Source organism: Manis pentadactyla, chromosome Y, assembly GCF_030020395.1.
Source record: "Manis pentadactyla isolate mManPen7 chromosome Y, mManPen7.hap1, whole genome shotgun sequence".
Lineage (NCBI taxonomy): Eukaryota > Metazoa > Chordata > Mammalia > Pholidota > Manidae > Manis > Manis pentadactyla.
Window position 1 is genome coordinate 21,069,595 of NC_080039.1, and position 20,578 is coordinate 21,090,172.

The 20,578-nt window shown below is 39.8% G+C and overlaps 1 protein-coding gene across 1 annotated transcript in view; it reads left to right on the forward strand.

Annotated features, from left to right (window-relative positions):
- Positions 1-15,483: 15,483 nt before the first annotated feature.
- Positions 15,484-20,578, forward strand: part of LOC130682205 (transcription initiation factor TFIID subunit 1-like) — a 144,453-nt gene continuing 139,358 nt past the window's right edge. Inside the window, exons 1-2 of the mRNA XM_057496335.1 lie at positions 15,484-15,567; positions 18,042-18,381. Of these exons, the coding sequence (XP_057352318.1) occupies positions 15,484-15,567; positions 18,042-18,381 (424 nt within the window). The remainder of the gene's footprint in view (positions 15,568-18,041; positions 18,382-20,578) is intronic.

Sequence of the window (20,578 nt, forward strand, 5' to 3'; positions counted from 1 at the left end):
CTGTTCTTGTGCCAGTACCAAATTGTCTTGATTACTATGGCTTTGTGGTAGAGCTTGAAGTTGGAGAGTGAGATCCCTGCCACTTTATTCTTCTTTCTCAGGATTGTTTTGTCTATTCTGGGTCTTTGTTGTTTCCATATGAATTTTTAAACTATTTGTTCCAGTTTGTTGAAGAATTTTTTTGGTAATTTGATAGGGATTGCATCAAATCTGTATATTGCTTTGGTCAGGATGGCCATTTTGATGATGATAATACTTCCTAGCCAAGAGCATGGGATGAGTTTCCCTTTGTTAGTGTCCTCTATAATTTCTCTTAAGAGAGTCTTATAGTTTTCAGGGTGTAGGTCTTTCACCTCTTTGGTTAGGTTTATTCCTAGGTATTTTATTCTTTTTGAGGCAATTATGAATGGAATTGTTTTCCTGATTTCTCTTTCTATTGCCTCATTGTTAGTGTATAGGAAAGCCACATATTTCTGTGGGTTAATTTTGTATCCTGCAACTTTGCTGAATTCCAATATCAGTTCTAGTAGTTTTGGAGTGGAGTCTTTCAGGTTTTTATGTACAATATCATGTCATCTGCAAATAGTGAGAGTTTAACTTCTTCTTAACAAATCTGGATTCCTTGTATTTCTTTGTTTTGTCTCATTGCCATGGCTAGGACCTCCAGTACTATGTTAAATAACAGTGGGGAGAGTGGGCATCCCTATCTTGTTCAGGATCTCAGAGGAAAAGCTTTTTGCTTCTCGCTGTTCAGCATGATGTTGGCTGTCAGTTTATCATACATGGGCTTTATTATGTGGAGGTACTTTCCCTCTATACCCATTTTGCTGAGAGTTTTATCATGAATGGATGTTGAATTTTGTCAAATGCTTTTTCAGCATCTCTGGAGATGATCATGTGGTTTTTGTCTTTCTTTTTGTTTATGTGGTGGATGATATTGATGGATTTTCTAATGTTGTACCATCCTTGCATCCCTGGGATGAATCCCTCTTGGTTGTGGTGTATGATCCTTTTGATATATTTTTGAATTCGGTTTGCTAATATTTTATCAATCATTTTTGCATCTACATTCATCAGGGATTTTGGTCTGTAATTTTATTTTGTGGTGGGGTCTTTTCCTGGTTTTGGTATTAGGGTGATTTTGCCTTCATACAATGAGTTTGGGAGTATTCCCTCCTCTTCTATTTGTTGGAAAACTTTAAGGAGAATGGGTATTTTATCTTATCTGTATGTCTGATAAAATTCTGAGGTAAATTAATCTTTCCCAGGGGTCTTTTTCTTTGGTAGTTTTTTTATTACTGCTTTAATTTCTTTCATTGCATTAAATTTTGTGTAAGTAAACCCAAACCATTTGAAGGCTTAATCAATATCACTGAAATCCAGTTTGTTTATGGAAAATACTATTCAGGGAAGAGTCGGGAGTGCAAAGACATGGAGAATTTCTAGTTTAATCTAGCCAAGCAGCAACTACTACCAAGTTCTATAAACATTTGCACTAAAGCACTATATCTGGCCAGGCCTAAATTCTACAACTCATGTTTTAATACTATGGAGTTTCTGTAACAAAATAGAACAGGCATATTTTTTTCACAAAGACAACTGCCATACATGAAAAGGAACAGGAAAATGGTTTTACTTCCTTCCTACCCTGAAGCCTAAAAGCATAGTTACTTTGCAAATGTTTTCTCCTGAGATTTTATAGCTGTTTCTGCCTTTCTTATTGTGCTTATGTTTGGCTTTGGCTGGAACACAAGCTAAAGCACCAGACGTCGGGTGCAAAGTGAATCAGGTGTTTCACAGTGGTTATTTGATTAGAAAGAATTATATTGTTTAGCTAACAATATTATATGTATGGCAGAGACAACATTTTTAACATGTTTCTAACATTTAAACATGAGTAACTTATATCCTACAGGTGCAACTATGTCTAAATATGCTGATGTCTACATATATTTGAGTCTCTCTTTAGAGCCATGTCAATATAGATACAGATTTCAAAAACAATGTTTATTTGTGTAATCACTCTCTTTGCATGCATTGAAGTAAAATAATATGATAAGCAATATCCAAGATAGTTTAAGTAAATAATAAGAATGCGCAGTGCCCACTTAGAAATGTTGAAGGGGGAAGGTACATAGACGGGAACAAGTCTCAGTAACAACCCAGTGTGCAGGGCAATGTGGGAGAGGGAAGGGGTACTCGTGATGATCACAGGACTGATCCCAGGGATTGCCCACGTCTCCCCTTCTGAGCTTCTCATCTAATCTACATCCAAAAACAACACTTGACTTTTTTTTTACAGCACTTCTGTAAAGCCTTTAATCTCTAGATGCAAGGCATTGCTATTAAAATATTTGTGCATGACTGTCAGGCCAGGGAAAGTGAGTGGATAAGGGGTGTGGTGGGGTGGAGAGGCACTTTCAAGACTTGTTTCAAGTTAAGCTCAACAAATACACACTGGGCAGCTATCCTAGTCTGCATACAGTGGCCACTGCCTGCATAGTCACGGCTGCCATTAGGTTCTTTATCAAAAATTTGCTCTTCTCCTATCCTCTTCCCCTCTCCCCATCCCTTGATGTTGTCACCATCCATCACCCCTTTTCTCTCATACCTCTTATTAACTGGGATAGTTGCATCTTAAGCAAGAAACTTAGAGGTAGGGATCACCTAAAAAGACATCCTCTCCTTATGATTACTTATGACCATCACTTAAAGGATTATGTTAGCATTAAGTGAAATTAATAATTACTGATTTCCACTAAGAGGAATCAATTCATCTATTGACTTCCTGTCTTCAAATTCCTTTGGTTCCTGTGCCACCACCATGGTATGTCAGTGCTCTGTGTAGGAAGCCTGTAGCATACAAAACATTTGGGATTGCTGCTGTCTCAGAGTATGTACACACAAGTCATCAATTCATCAGTGCTCTGAGCATCCAGCACAGACATAGGCAGATGACACTTGAACCTGAACAGTTCACTTTAGAGATTTCTAACTTAGCCATCTCTTTTATGAAATGGTCAGATACAAATATCACCTGCCTTTTTATTAAATTTGTGCATTGATTTAGTTATATACCTAAATAATGGTAGCTTTGGTGTTTTTCCTTGGAAGAAAATATACTCATAGGTTCTGAAAGTTCCTTTGTGTTGGAAGAACCTATTATAAGTAGTAATTTTAGAATTATGTCCAGAACTAAAAATTAAATTCAATTCAGGTATTGTCTCCCGAAATGATTTAATGCATGCTCTTGAAATACCTACAACTTAGACACTGTTACATGAATAGAAATGTAAAATATAAGTATATGAAACCATGGTAAAATGCTACGTTTTGTTTGTTTTGCTTTTTGGTAGTAGGGAATACCTGGGATTTGTTTCAGTGGTTTTTTGAAAGAGTGAAGAGACATTTTAAAACCTGAAGAGTGTGTGTGTGTTCGTGTATAATAGTAGTTGTTCTTTTTTGACTTTTATCACTTCTAAAATTCAGGAACAATATACTCTGTTACATATTAGCTAATGCTACAATAATTGTATTTGGAATACTGATTTGCAAGTACTGGTTATTTTTAAAGTTTTACAAAATTACTAGTATATTTGGCTTTTGGATGCTTTAAATTTTCTTAGAAAGGTCTCAATCTGGTATTGACCCATTCCGCTCACTTTGGTTCATCTCAAAAGTTGAAACACACACATCAGTATTGTAGCAATAAGGAAAATGTCTTACTTTTTGTGGGTACCTGGCCTTACTGGTACCAAATTGGTGTTGAATCACTTGTGCCCATTTACCAAAAACAGCAGAGAACAGAGTAAGGCTTCAATTTTTTCAACTTTTGGAATAAAGTTGAACACAGGCTTCCACCTGCTATTTTGTCTTACCACTTTTAATCTTGTGCTGTCAGCATGAATCAGCAGTTTCTATTTCTTCTCATGTTTCACTTTTTTTTTTCCACCCCAGAAAACTAGATGTTTACCTTGATTGTAACAAAAATCTCTCCTCTTCCCATCTGATTTCCTTCTAAACAAACACCAATTTCTCTTACATACTGAAGAAGGAAATAATCCTTAAGCAGGTGTCTCAGCCAGCTCAGGCTGCTATAACAAATTACCATACTCAGGGTGTTTTAAGCAGCAAATATTTGTTTCTCACAGATTTGGAGGCTGGGAAACACGAGCTCACAGTGCCGGCAGATCTGGTGTCTCGTGAGCACCTGCGTCCTGGTCCACACGCGCTGTTCCTGCTGGTGTTCTCACACAGCAGGAAAACGGCAAGAGAGGCCTTTGTGGTCTCTTTTATGAGGGCATTCATCTCATTCATGAGGGCTGAACCCTCATGACCTGATTACCTCCTAAAGTCCTCACCTCTTAAAACCATCACACAGGGGGTTAGGATTTTAACATGCAGATATTGGGGTGACACAAACAGTCCATTTCAGTAGGCAAAAAGCAGGAGGTGCTAGAAGACATTTCTAGAAAATGCTGATAAAACTCTTGAAGGTGGTCTAAATTTCTAAAACATTTAAAAATCCCATCCTTCACCAAACCTTAAGAGAGCTTATTTCAGTCTATTCATATATTTAGGCAACAAGTATACCTTTAGGACCTATCACCTGCCCAACTCCATACCAGGAACTACATGAAAGCAGACCCACTTCCTGGAACCTTAAGGTCACACCCAGTTATAACCCAGCATGTTTAGTAAAAGTGTTGACACCTTCTTTCGCATTTTTCCCTCTCACATTTTTTTCTCATTGTTAAATTCCAATAATTTGCATCATCTTTCATTAAAACTGCTTTACTTCTTCCTTGACAGAAATCCTCTAGTTTTCTTAACTTTTAAATTAGAAATCAATCTAGATAATATCAGAGGTTCCACTTGGTTCTCTTTGCCTAGAAATAGAACTGTATATTTTCTGTTCTTATTGAGTCTCCAAACAACAGTAGTACCTGGGGAGTAGGCTGCATCTCCCACTGTAACTGATTCTCCCAGTGAGAATCCACTTTATTCTGTCTGTCCCTACCCCACCTCCAGCCTCTTGAGGATCCTGTTTTACCAAAGTCCAGTGTGACCATGAAGAAGTTCTTCAGAACCCTGGTTGTGAGGCTGAGCAGATAATGCCAAACTGCTCAGTCCCAGGCAGGAGGAATGGATGGAAGACTATGGACCCTCATGAGTAAACTTGTCTTTTACTTAATTAAAAAAAAGTTTAGCAGAGAAATACAAAATTCTAAAACCACAATAAAGTACCATGGTTCACACCCACTGGGATGGCTATAATCAACAAAATGGAAAATAACAAATGTCAGTGAAGATATGGAGAAATTGGAACCCTCATACATGCCAGAGTGAATGTATAATTGTGCAGCCTGTTTGGGAAATGGTCTAGCATTTTCTCAAAGGTTAAACATATTTACCAGAAGACCTAACAGTTCCAGTCCTAGGTTTATAACCAGGAGAAAAGATATGTTCTCACAAAAACTGGTGCATGAATGTTCATAGCAGCATTATTCACAAAGTCAATAAGTAGAAACAACCCAAATGTCCATCAACTGATAAGGGGATAAATAAAAGATGGTATAGCCATGCAATGGAATATTATTCAAGGGTAAAAAGGACCAACGTACTGATACATGCTCCAGTATGGATGAGCCTTGAAAACCTTACGCTAAGTGAAAGAGGCTAGTCACAAAAGACCACATACTATAGGAGACTGCTTATATGAAATGTCCAGAATAGGAAAATCTATAGAGCTATAAAGTATATTAGTGGTTGCAAGGGTCTGGAGGGTATGAGGGGTGGTGGTATGATGGCTAAGAGATATAGGTTTAGAACATTAAAATGTATAAAATTGGTTGTGGTTCTCATTGCACAAATCTGTGGATATAATTTTAAAAATCATTGAATTGTACACTTAAAAAAAATGAAAAGAATGCCACATACAGAATTTCATTTTAATTGTTATTCTTAAATTATTAAACAGTTTAATAAAAAATGATGCTAAGTTGGGGGTGAAGGGATCAGACTTTTGTGTATTTGTAGATATATCAAACAAAACTACATTGGTCAGGCTTATGAATTTTGAGGCCTAGCCACAAAGGTTTTTTTTTTTTTTTTTTTTTTATTTTAATAATTATTTTTTATTGAAGGATAGTTGACACACAGTATTACATTACATGAGTTTCAAGTGTACAACACAGTGGTAGAACATTTATATACATAATTCTAGGTTCCAGCTATCATCCTACCAGGCTGTTACAATATCTTGACTATATTCCTTATGCTATACATTACATCCCGGTTACTAATTTATTTTACCATTGGAAGTCTGTCCTTTTTTTTTTTTTTTTTTTTTTTGTGAGGGCATCTCTCATATTTATTGATCAAATGGTTGTTAACGACAATAAAATTCTGTATAGGGGAGTCAATGCTCAATGCACAGTCATTAATCCACCCCAAGCATAATTTTTGTCAGTCTCAAATCTTCTGAGGCATAACAAACAAGTTTTTACATGTAGAACAAATTCTTACATAATGAATAAGTTACATAGTGAACAGTACAAGGGCAGTCATCACAGAAACTTTCGGTTTTGCTCATACATTATGAACTATAAAGAGTCAGTTCAAATATGAATACTGATTTGGTTTTTATACTTGATTTATATGTGGATACCACATTTCTCTCTTTATTATTATTATTTTTAATAAAATGCTGAAGTGGTAGGTAGATACAAGATAAAGGTAGAAAACATAGTTTAGTGTTGTAAGAGAGCACATGTAGATGATCAGGTGTGTGCCTGTAGACTATGTGTTAATCCAAGCTAGACCAGGGCAATAAAACATCCACGTATGCAGAAGATTTCTCTCAGAATGGGGGGTGAGGTTCTAAGCCTCACCTCTGTTGATCCCCAATTTCTCACCTGATGGCCCCCCTGCGACTGTGCCTGTCTTAGGTTGTTCCTCCCTTGAGGAATCTTACCCGTCTCTGGCTAACCAGTCATCTTCCGGGGCCATACAGGGAAATGTGAAGTTGGTAAGTGAGAGAGAAGCCTTATTGTTTGAAAAAGTTAGCTTTTTACTTCTTTGCATATTTATGCCCTGTGGCTTCTATGCCCAGCATTTGTCTTGAGGTATCTTTACCACTTGGAAGAATTATGATACTCGGTAAATTTGATATGAGGCACGAATTCTATTTAAGGGTTGTAATTAGGAAGGAAGAAGAAAAGCTATAGAAGTAGCAGGCAGAAGAAAACATGGGAAGATTGATTATTTCTTTGATATATCTTTTTGGAGAGTAACTTCAGCATGTATAGGTTTTAACTACTACTTAAATTGCACACACACATTAACATAATAGGAGTATAGTTACATAACCAAAGCATATCTGTAATTACCAGCCATCTGCAGTGAAACCAAGAAAACCAGTTAGGCACCTTAGGCATTTGTGAAAACTTATCTATGATATGGTGGATATTGTCCAACTGAACTTGAACAGTCTGAGAGAAATCAGACAAATTAAAACAACCCATTCCTGGGGACTGTTCACATGCCATATGTTCTTTTAACAGTAAATAGTTTGTAGTTGTAAGACTTTGGAGCGCTACAATTTGCACTTCTCCAAATTCTTGGTTGAGTTCCAACAGTATAGATCCAGTCCAATTTTGTTGTTTTACTGTATGCACAGGCCAGCTTAGATATCTCCTTCCTCATTCCCATGGCAGGTCCAGGAACTGGTGGGATGAGTGCATCTACAGCTGTAGCAGTGCGTGGATCTTTGTTGGGGTTTTTTGCTGATCATCTTCTGGCATGAGTCTTCCAGAGGTTGCAGATGTTGGAAGTTCTTTTTCATATCATATCTTAGTTCATTTTCGGGGTAGCCCAATTAGGCTTTGATCCTCTGTATAAACACAAACAGACCCTTTGCCTACACTTTTATATGCCCTTTATACCCTTGTGTAGAACTCGTTGGAGGTTACCACACATGAACTGCCCTTTTTTTTTTTTTTTTTTTGCTATCACTAATCTACACTTACATGACGAATATTATGTTTACTAGGCTCTCCCCTATACCAGGTCTCCCCTATAAACCCCTTTACAGTCACTGTCCATCAGCATAGCAAAATGTTGTAGAATCACTACTTGCCTTCTCTGTGTTGTACAGCCCTCCCTTTTCGCCTACCCCCCCATGCATGTTAATCTTAATACCCCCCTACTTCTACCCCCTTATCCCTCCCTACCCACCCATCCTCCCCAGTCCCTTTCCCTTTGGTACCTGTTAGTCCATTCTTGAGTTCTGTGATTCTGCTGCTGTTTTGTTCCTTCAGTTTTTCCTTTGTTCTTATATTCCACAGATAAGTGAAATCATTTGGTATTTCTCTTTCTCTGCTTGGCTTGTTTCACTGAGCATAATACCCTCCAGCTCCATCCATGTTGCTGCAAATGATTGGATTTGCCCTTTTCTTATGGCTGAGTAGTATTCCATTGTGTATATGTACCACATCTTCTTTATCCATTCATCTATTGATGGACATTTAGGTTGCTTCCAATTCTTGGCTATTGTAAATAGTGCTGCAATAAACATAGGGGTGCATCTGTCTTTCTCAAACTTGATTGCTGCATTCTTAGGGTAAATTCCTAGGAGTGCAATTCCTGGGTCAAATGGTAAGTCTGTTTTGAGCATTTTGATGTACCTCCATACTGCTTTCCACAATGGTTGAACTAACTTACATTCCCACCAGCAGTGTAGGAGGGTTCCCCTTTCTCCACAGCCTCGCCAACATTTGTTGTTGTTTGTCTTTTGGATGGCAGCCTTCCTTACTGGTGTGAGGTGATACCTAATTGGAGTTTTAATTTGCATTTCTCTGATAATTAGAGATGTGGAGCATCTTTTCATGTGTCTGTTGGCCATCTGTATTTCTTTTTTGGAGAACTGTCTGTTCAGTTTCTCTGCCCATTTTTTAATTGGGTTATTTGTTTTTTGTTTGTTGAGGCGTGTGAGCTCCTTATATATTCTGGACGTCAAGCCTTTATCGGATGTGTCATTTTCAAATATATTCTCCCATACTGTAGGGATCCTTCTTGTTCTATTGATGGTGTCTTTTGCTTTACAGAAGCTTTTCAGCTTAATATAGTTCCACTTACTCATTTTTGCTGTTGTTTTCCTTGCCCGGGGAGATATGTTCAAGAAGAGGTCACTCATGTTTATGTCTAAGAGGTTTTCGCCTATGTTTTCTTTTAGGATTTTAATGGTTTCATGGCTTACATTCAGGTCTTTGATCCATTTTGAGTTTACTTTTGTATATGGGGTTAGACAATGGTCCAGTTTCATTCTCCTACATGTAGCTGTCCAGTTTTGCCAGCACCACCTGTTGAAGAGACTGTCATTTCGCCATTGTATGTCCATGGCTCCTTTATCAAGTATTAATTGACCATATATGTCTGGGTTAATGTCTGGATTCTCTAGTCTGTTCCATTGGTCTGTAGCTCTGCTCTTGTGCCAGTACCAAATTGTCTTGATTACTATGGCTTTATAGTAGAGCTTGAAGTTGGGGAGATCCCCCCTTCTTTATTCTTCTTTCTCAGCATTGCTTTGGCTATTCGGGGTCTTTGGTGTTTCCATATGAATTTTTGAATTATTTGTTCCAGTTCATTGAAGAATGTTGCTGGTAGTTTCATAGGGATTGCATCAAATCTTTATATTGCTTTGGGCAGGATGGCCATTTTGACGATATTAATTCTTTCTAGCCACGAGCATGGGATGAGTTTCCATCTGTTAGTGTCCCCTTTATTTTCTCTTAAGAGTGACTTGTAGTTTTCAGAGTATAAGTCTTTCACTTCTTTGGTTAGGTTTATTCCTAGGTATTTTATTTTTTTTGATGCAATTGTGAATGGAGTTGTTTTCCTGATTTCTCTCTCTGTTGGTTCATTGTTAGTATATAGGAAAGCCACAGATTTCTGTGTGTTGATTTTGTATCCTGCAACTTTGCTGTATTCCGATATCAGTTCTAGTAGTTTTGGGGTGGAGTCCTTAGGGTTTTTTATGTACAGTATCATGTCATCTGCAAATAGTGACAGTTTAACTTCTTCTTTACCATTCTGGATTCCTTGTATTTCTTTATTTTGTCTGATTGCCGTGGCTAGGACCTCCAGTACTATGTTAAATAACAGTGGAGAGAGTGTGCATCCCTGTCTAGTTCCCAATCTCAGAGGAAATGCTTTCAGCTTCTCGCTGTTCAATATAATGTTGGCTGTGGGTTTATCATAGATGGCCTTTATTATGTTGAGGTACTTGCCCTCTATTCCCATTTTGCTGAGAGTTTTTATCATGAATGGATGTTGAACTTTGTCAAATGCTTTTTCAGCATCTATGGTGATGATCATGTGGTTTTTGTCTTTCTTTTTGTTGATGTGGTGGATGATGTTGATGGACTTTCGAATGTTGTACCATCCTTGCATCCCTGGAATGAATCCCACTTGGTCATGTTGTATGATCCTTTTGATGTATTTTTGAATTCGGTTTGCTAATATTTTGTTGAGTATTTTTGCATCTACGTTCATCAGGGATATTGGTCTGTAGTTTTCTTTTTTGGTGGGGTCTTTGCCTGGTTTTGGTATTAGGGTGATGTTAGCTTCATAGAATGAGTTTGGGAGTATCCCCTCCTCCTCTCTTTTTTGGAAAACTTTAAGGAGAATGGGTATTATGTCTTCCCTGTATGTCTGATAAAATTCCGAGGTAAATCCATCTGGCCCGGGGGTTTTGTTCTTTGGTAGTTTTTTGATTACCTCTTCAATTTCGTTGCTGGTAATTGGTCTGTTTAGATTTTCTGTTTCTTCCTGGGTCAATCTTGGAAGGTTATGTTTTCCTAGGAAGTTGTCCATTTCTCCTAGGTTTCCCAGCTTGTTAGCATATAGGTTTTCATAGTATTCTCCAATAATTCTTTGCATTTCCGTGGGGTCCGTCGTAATTTTTCCTTTCACGTTTCTGATACTGTTGATTTGTGTTGACTCTCTTTTCTTCTTAATAAGTCTGGCTAGAGGCTTATCTATTTTGTTTATTTTCTCGAAGAACCAGTTCTTGGTTTCATTGATTTTTGCTATTGTTTTATTCTTCTCAATTTTATTTATTTCTTCTCTGATCTTTATTATGTCCCCCCTTCTGCTGACCTTAGGCCTCATCTGTTCTTCTTTTTCCAATTTCGATAATTGTGACATTAGAGCATTCATTTGGGATTGCTCTTCCTTTTTTAAATATGCTTGGATTGCTATATACTTTCCTCTTAAGACTGCTTTTGCTGTGTCCCACAGAAGTTGGGGCTTAGTGTTGTTGTTGTCATTTGTTTCCATATATTGCTGGATCTCCATTTTGATTTGGTCATTGATCCATTGATTATTTAGGAGCGTGTTGTTAAGCCTCCATGTGTTCGTGAGCCTCTTTGCTTTCTTTGTACAGTTTATTTCTAGTTTTATGCCTTTGTGGTCTGTAAAGTTGGTTGGTAGGATTTCAATCTTTTGGAATTTTCTGAGGCTCTTTTTGTGGCCTAGTATGTGGTCTATTCTGGAGAATGTTCCATGTGCCCTTGAAAAGAATGTATATCCCGCTGCTTTTGGATGTAGAGTTCTATAGATGTCTATTAGGTCCATCTGCTCTACTGTGTTGTTCAGTGCTTCCGTGTCCTTACTTATTTTCTGCCCAGTGTATCTATCCTTTGGGGTGAGTGGTGTGTTGCAGTCTCCTAGAATGAATGCATTGCAGTCTATATCCCCCTTTAGTTCTGTTAGTATTTGTTTCACATATGCTGGTGCTCCTGTGTTGGGTGCATATATATTTAGAATGGTTATATCCTCTTGTTTGACTGAGCCCTTTATCATTATGTAGTGTCCTTCTTTATCTCTTGTTACTTTCTTTGTTTTGAAGTCTATTTTGTCTGATATTAGTACTGCAACGCCTGCTTTCTTCTCGCTGTTGTTTGCTTGGAATATGTTTTTCCATCTCTTGACTTTTAGTCTGTACATGTCTTTGGGTTTGAGGTGAGTTTCTTGTAAGCAGCATATAGATGGGTCTTGCTTTTTTATCCATTCTGTTACTCTGTGTCTTTTGATTGGTGCATTCAACCCTTTAACATTTAGGGTGACTATTGAAAGATATGTACTTATTGCCATTGCAGGCTTTAAATTCGTGGTTACCAAAGGTTCAAGGTTAGCCTCTTTAGTATCTTACTGCCTAACTTAGCTCGCTTATTGAGCTGTTATATACACTGTCTGGAGATTCTTTTCTTCTCTCCCTTCTTGTTCCTCCTCCTCGATTCTTCATATGTTGGGTGTTTTGTGCTATGCTCTTTCTAGGAATGCTCCCATCTAGAGCAGTCCCTTTAAGATGTTCTGTAGAGGTGCTTTGTGGAAAGCAAATTCCCTCAGCTTTTGTTTGTCTGGGAATTGTTTAATCCCACCGTCATATTTGAATGACAGTCGTGCTGGATACAGTATCCTTGGTTCAAGGCCATTCTGTTTCATTGTATTAAATATATCATGCCATTCTCTTCTGGCCTGTAGGGTTTCTGTTGAGAAATCTGACGTTAGCCTGATGGGTTTCCCTTTATAGGTGACCTTTTTCTCTCTAGCTGCCTTTAACACTCTTTCCTTGTCCTTGATCTTTGCCATTTTAATTATGATGTGTCTTGGTGTTGCCCTTCTTGGATCCTTTCTGTTGGGGGTTCTGTGTATTTCTGTGGTCTGTTTGATTACTTCCTCCCCCAGTGTGGGGAAGTTTTCAGCAATTATTTCTTCTAAGATACTTTCCATCTCTTTGCCTCTCTCTTCTTCTTCTGGGACCCCTATAATACGGATATTGCTCCTTTTAGATTGGTCACACAGTTCTCTTAATATTGTTTCATTCCTGGAGATCCTTTTGTCTCTCTCTATGTCAGCTTCCATGCGTTCCTGTTCTCTGATTTCAATTCCATCAATGGCCTCTTGCATTCTATCCATTCTGCTTATAAACCCTTCCAGAGTTTGTTTCATTTCTGCGATCTCCTTTCTGGCATCTGTGATCTCTTTCCGGACTTCATCCCATTTTTCTTGCGTATTTCTCTGCATCTCTGTCAGCATGTTTATGATTCTTATTTTGAATTCTTTGTCAGGAAGACTGGTTAGGTCTGTCTCTTTCTCTGGTGTTGTCTCTGTGATCTTTGTCTGCCTGTAGCTTTGCCTTTTCATGGTGATAGGAATAGTCTGCAGAACTGGGACGAGTGACGGCTGGAAGGACTTCCTTTCTTGTTGGTTTGTGGCCCTCCTCTCCTGGGAGAACAGCGGCCTCTAGTGGCTTGTGCTGCACAGCTGCGCGCAGACAGGGTTTCTGCTTCCTGCCCGGCTGCTATGGAGTTAATCTCCGTTGTTGCTGTGTGCGTGGCCTGGCTCGGGCAGCTACTCCAAAATGGTGGAGTCGCGTTGGAGCAGGAGCTGCTGGGAGGCTATTTATCTCCGTAAGGGGCCTCCCTGCTCCCTGCAGCCCAGGGTTTAGGGTGCCCAGAGATCCCGGATTCCCTACCTCTGGATTAAGTGGCCCGCCCTGCCCCTTTAAGACTTCCAAAAAGCACCCACCAAAACAAAACATCGACCACAAAAAAAAACAAGAAAAAAAAAATTTTTAATTAAAAAAAAAAAAAAAAAATTTTTAATTAAAAAAAAAAAGGTGGTCGTTCGTTTTTCTTTATTCTCCGGTGCCAGCCTCAGGCCTCTCCTCACCGGTCTTTCTGCCCTGTTTCCCTAACATTGGGGTCCCTGTCCCTTTAAGACTTCCAAAAAGCGCTCGCCAATACAAAGCAGCAAAAAAGCAAAAAAAAAAAATGGTCGCGCGCTTTTCTTATATCCTCTGTCGCCCAGCCTCCAGTGCCTGCTCACTGTTCTTGCTGCCCTGTTTTCCCAGTATCGAGGGCCCTGCACTCTGGCCCGGATAGCTTGGGCTGGGTGTTCGGCAGCCCTGGGCTCCGTCTCCCTCCCGCTCTGCCTGCTCTTCTCCCGCCGGGAGCTGAGGGGAGGGGCGCTTGGCTCCCGCGGGGCCAGGGCTTGTATCTTACCCCCTTCGCGAGGCGCTGGGTTCTCTCAGGTGTGGATGTGGTCTGGATATTGTCCTGTGTCCTCTGGTCTTTATTCTAGGAAGGGTTGTCTTTGTTATATTTTCATAGATATATGTTGTTTTGGGAGGAGATTTCCGCTGCTCTACTCACGCCGCCATCTTCCGCCCCACCCTCACAAAGGTTTTATTTATAATATTTGTCCATATATTTCTTCCTTGTGTCCTCTCCCAGAAAATTTGAGATCATAGCTACAACAGTCAAGTAAATTTAGATTCTTCCCAGCTCCCTGGAACCAAATATATCAGTCTTGTAGTTTCAGGAGCATATAGAAAAAGGTTTTGAGTCCTAAACACTAAAGATTAGTTGTCACCACAGTAGAGATCCAAAGGTAACTTCCAATCTTCTGTTTCATACTAATTGCCCTAAGAATGCCTGGTGATTTATCATAAGAATTCAATTTAAATGCTAGAGTCTGTTCTGTCCCTAGAAATGTCTCCATGACAACCAAGGGACCTGCTAATTTCTTGCAGATATTGCTCCAAGAGTATTTCGAGGTTTTTAAACTATTTAAAATTCTGGTAATAAGAAAAAGTGAGGAATTAATTACAGAAACACATTCTTGGCAGTTTATATCAATAGGTGTACCTGCAGAGAAAGGGATAATGATCCACTAGAAAGGTATTTTTATCCATGATAATGATCTCTGCTTAAAACTGCAGTCATCTCACTTTTCCACACACTTCCTGTCTTCCCTGGCTCATCCTGTTTTCTATACCATGCCACACACTTTCTATCTCATGATCAAAAGTAGAGCTCACTAGCTCTACCAGTGACATTTCCTCTGGGCCACTAAAAACCGTTTAGATGTCGAGCCTTTCTCCTTAGGCACACCTAACTTGTACAGCCAAGATTACTAAAACAAGGAGTATTTGGCAAGGCAAATATATTGTGAAATTTGTTTTAATACTTTGTCTCACATGTGGCTCTTAGGCTCTGAGTTAGAGCTTTTTATTGGTATTTACTTTGGTGCTCTGAGAGTGTAGCAGTTGAGTGTTTAAGAAGAGTTCAAGCAAATGGATTCTGGCTTGAGATAAAGCTGCTTGGCAACTTGGCTCTTGTACTTTCTAGCTAAAGTCCTCTGGTGTATTTTCTTTGTAGAAAATAGTAGGACGTACATCATTGGATTATTGTGAGGAGCAAACGAAATACCCAAAACACAATTTCTGCCTCAGTTACAATGTAGGACCATATATGCAGTACTCTCCAGACAAAATGTCTTAACAGGGAATGTACCATATCAGTCTACCCAAGTTCCAGCGGTGCAAGGAGCATCTTTATGAAAAGAGAAAGAAAAGTTGATCCTTTCTGGGAAGTGCCTATTTGGGTAGACTTCAGATATTTTATAAAATCCAAGATGATGATCCTAGTTGTGAAGAAGGGATTGCTTACTGTAGATATGGAAAGTGATATTAAAGACAGCAAGAAAATAGAAAAAAAGGTACTAGATGGTACTTGTTATGTAACAGGTCTAATTAGAATTGGAAATACAAGAGGGATGGACACAAAACACAGATACCCTTAGGAAGGTTCAGAAGGATAGGTCAACTTCAGAGTGGTGGAAAGCACAGACTGAGGCACAGGCAGAGCTGGGTTATGAAGAGGTTGTTTTGACTTCAGTGTGAGAAATTTTTTTTCAGATTTGCAGTTGGAAGAGGATGGCAACAATGAGGGAAATATGAAAAATTGGGGGATAGGGTTTAGGAAATATAGGAGGTGGTGAACACCAGAGGTAAGTCCAGGTGAGAAACTGCATAATTAAAATCTTGATAATTTGAGATAGAGGTTTTAGAAGCCTGATGTCCTGATACTCTGACTCTGACCAGCACCTGGAGGTGGGTAAGACAGGTAATCAAACCTCTTTTTACTTCCCTTGTGAAAGCCACACAATTTATTTGGTGGTAAGTGAGGAAAAACAGCAGGTTCCATTCTTTCCCATCCTGACCAAATGAACTTTGACTCACCATTTAACTTCTGTGAAAATACCTTCACCCTGCTTAATGGAGATGTTTTGAATGTGTTGAGTGTTACAGGTAGAACAAAAAAGTATCATGATACTCAGCTCTTATGGTTTTGTGTGTGCTTGGTTACTTTCTCTATCAACAATCTGCTCTCTGGGAACACATAGTTACTTTGGAATCTTCCCAGATTGTTTCAGAGCACCTGACTCCTTGGGCTGAAGAAAAAATTTACTGCTGCCCCAGAACTTTTCTATGTTGTGTTTGAGTTTGTCAGAGTACTAAGCAGTTAATTTCTCCTGTAATTTTCATTCCCATTTTAAAGATGCCCTGTGATGTCATACTAATGGCAAATACATGTGCTTTCAATAAAACGTTAAAGGGTATTTGGGATGTTGAGCAATTTCCCAGTCAATTTCAAGCCCAGAGCTGTCCTTATCCTTCGACACCTCCTGTAGGAGCAACACTACAGCCCATTTCAGAATGAGAGTCTCTCAGAGAGCTCCTAACTCTCCTAAAGTCTGAGTATTAGTGTCAGGTAATCATCCTGGTTTTGTTGGACTTACTATCACTGGATTCTAACAATAGGGAGCATGGAAACTGTATAGCTAAGAAACATCCCAAATTAGAAATACCTGAAAGTAAAAATGACACCTGTCATCAAAACTCATTTCCAAGGCATTGTTAAAACCTTCACACCTTATTATAAAACCAGACCAAGAAGTAGAACTTTATTTATAATCTAAGTGATAACATAAAATAGGGCAATGGCTTATAAAAACAATAGCACTTCGTTTCAGAGTCACTGAGGGCCTATTTTGAACTCAACGATCTATAAATATGGCTTAAGTTATCAAAGCTAGAACTAGAACCAGGTCTCCACAGTTCCCGTCCACTAACCTTTTCATTACATAAAGGAAAGCTGCTCTGTGGGGAGGGCCATGGAGGAGAGATTTTAAAATATTCTTGTAGCATAAGTGAGCTCTTCTGTTCTGGGAGAGTTTGGGCTCTTCCAGTACCACCATGAGGATTTGCCTGAATATGGTGGTCAATTGACTGGAATATCTCCTTCCCTAGAAACCATTGAAAGTTCATTGGCAAGAGTCTGTCGTGGGGTTCAGATTAATTGCTTTCAGGGCAGGAGATTAGAAGATGTCATCTTGATTTACAATGAGCTAAACTGTAGGGCCTTTAGGTCAAATACCCATGAGTTGTACAACTGAGCTGGTTGTACAAAGGGAGTTTCTGTTTCATTTCTCAGGTTGTGGTTTCTCGATCAGTATCATGAACCCCTTATGTGAATTCCCAACTGCGTCTCCAGAAGTTATTGTGGAACACCCATTAAACCAAAATGGCAGAGGAGGGAGCCAAGATGGCGGCATGAGTAGCTCAGTGGAAATCTCCTCCCAAAAACATATATATTTTTGAAAATACAACAAATACACCCATTCCTAAAAGAGACACCAGTGGGTACAGTACAGCATCCAGGATACATCTATATCTATGAGAACACACCACCACATGAATGGGGTAAGATACAATCCACAGCAAAGTGGGACCCAAACGCTCCCCCACCCCAGGTCCCAGAGTGAAGAAAGGAATCAGAGCAGGGAGGGAGAGAAAGCCCAGGGCTGCTAAACAAGCAGCTCTAGAAATCCGCACCAGGAGCTCAGACACATGATGCACCGGGTGCTGGATATTCGAGGAATGGAAAAGCAAAACCTGTGAGCAGGTCTCCACAACAGGCGCATCCCTGGAACAAAAGAAAAGCGAGTGCTTTTTGCCAGTCTTAAAAGGACAGGGACCTCACAGTTGGATGAAGTTGTACCGGCACACTGAGCCCAGCACCTAGAAATCTTGGGGAACTCTAGGTGACCTAAACCCTTGGGTGGCAGCACAGCTCTGAAGCACCTCATGGCTATAAGAAGCCTGCCTGTAGTTCCCCTAACTGGCACAGTCACCGACACACCAGCCCACTAGTGGGAAAGTAGCAAAGGATGCAGGGGCAGCAGTGCCATACGCGCTTGGGAGCGGCCTGCACGAACCCAGAGTGGCAGTGACTGAGCAGCTCATGGCCAACCAACGTGAGCCAGCGGTGGTGGTGACAGAGCGACCCACACAAGCCCACAGTGGCAACGCCATAGGGGACCAGGAGCAGCCTGCAAGAGCATCACCAGTGGCAGCGGTGCCAGAGGGGCATGGGTGTGGCCCACAGACATCTGCAGTGGTGCCAGAGGGTCTTGGGAGTGGCCCGAGGGAGCTGGCTGCGGTGGAGAAGGAACAGCCCAGGAACAACCGTACCCCAAGCAGCTGCCCAGAATCTCAGCCTGGCACACAGCTGCCCAGGCCAGACCCAAATGGTGCTGCAGGCACACAGCTGCCTGGCAGGGGCACCGATTCCACAGGAGAATATGAGTCAGGCCAGCCACTCCCCGCAGGCTCTGTGCTGCTCTGACGGTGACCCCGCCCACAGCAGCTTAGGCGATTAACCCAGTGGACACTCCAGGAGTGTGGGTAACTGACACAGGCAGCGCATAAGTTTAAGGAATCCAGCAAGCAGGAAAGGACTTTATTCTCCCAGTTGACACATCCATAACCTGCCTACAAGTACTGCTACCACTATGAAAAGGCAGAAAAATTTAGTCCAGTCCAAAATAGTCCAGACAACCCCTGAGAGAGGATCTGCAGAGACAGACCTAACCAGTCACCCTGAAAAAGAATTCAAAAGAAAAATCATAAGCATGCTGATGGATCTGCATAGAAATATACAAGAGCTAAAAAAACAAGTACAGAGGGAGACTACAGAAATGAAAGAATCTCTGGAAGGACTTAAGAGCAGAATAGACAGGATGCAAGAGGCCATTAATCAAATAGAAACCAGAGAACAGGAATGCATAGAAGCTGATGCAGAAAGAGATAAATGGATCTCCAGAAATGAGACAATATTAAGAGAACTGTGTGACTAATCCAAAAGGAACAATATCCATATTATAGGGGTACCAGACGAAGAAGAGAGAGAAAAGGGGATAGAACATGCCTTTGAAGAAATAATTACTGAAAACTTTCCCAAACTGGGAGAGGAAATAGTTGCTCAGACCACAGAAGCACACAGAACTCCCAACAGAAAGGACCCAAAGAGGACAACACCAAGGTACATAATAATTAAAGTGGCAAAGATCAAAGACAAGGACAGAGTATTAAAGGCAGCCAGAGAGAGAAAAAAGGTCACCTACAAAGGAAAACCCATCAGGCTATCATCAGACTTCTAAACAGAAACCTTATAGGCCAGAAGAGAATGGCATGATATATTTAATGCAATGAAATAGAAAGGCACTGAATGAAGAACACTGTAGCCAGGCATGATTATCATTTAAATATGAAGGAGAGATTCACCTATTTCCAGACAAGGAAAAGTTGAGGGAATTTGCCTCCCCCAAACCACCTCTACAGGGCATCTTACAGGGACTGCCCTAGATGGGAGCAGTCCTAAAAAGAGCACAGAACAAAACACCCAACATATGAAGAAGGGAGGAAGAGGAATAAGAAGGGAGAGAAATAAAGAATCATCAGACCGTGTTTATAATAGCTCAATAAGTGAGTTAAGTTATACAGTAAGAGAGTAAAGAAGCTAACCTTGAACCTTTGGTAACCACAAACTTAAAGCCTGCAATGGCAATAAGTACATACTTTTCAATAATCACCCTAAATGTAAATGGACTGAATGCACCAATCAAAAGACACAGAGTAATAGAATGGATAAAAAAGCAAGACCCATCCATGTGCTGCTTACAAGAGACTCACCTCAAACCCAAAGACATGCACAGACTTAAAGTCAAGGGATGGAAAAAGATATTTCATGCAAACAACAGAGAGAAAAAAGCAGTTGTTGCAATACTAGTATCACACAAAATAGACTTCAAAATAAAGAAAGTAACAAGAGATAAAGAAGAACATTACATAATGATAAAGGGGTCAGTCCAACAAGAGGATATAACCGTTATAAATATATATGCACCCAATACAGGAGCACCAACATATGTGAAACAAATACTAACAGAATCAAAGGAGGAAATAGAATGCAATGCATTCACTCTGGGAGACTTTAACACACCACTCATCCCAAAGGATAGATCCACCAGACAGAAAATAAGTAAGGACACAGAGGCACTGAACAACACACTAGAACTGATGGACCTTATAGACATCTACAGAACTCTACATCCAAAAGCAACAGTACACACATTCTTCTCAAGTGCACATGGAACATTCTCCAGAAAAAAACACATACTAGGCCACAAAAAGAGCCTCAGTAAATTCCAAAAGATTGAAATCCTACCAATCAACTTTTTAGACCACAAAGGAATAAAAGTAGAACTGAATTGTACAAAGAAAGCAAAAAGGCCCACAAACACATGGAGGCTTAACAACATGCTCCAGAATAATCAATGGATCAATGACCAAATTAAAATGGAGATCCATCAATATATGGAATCA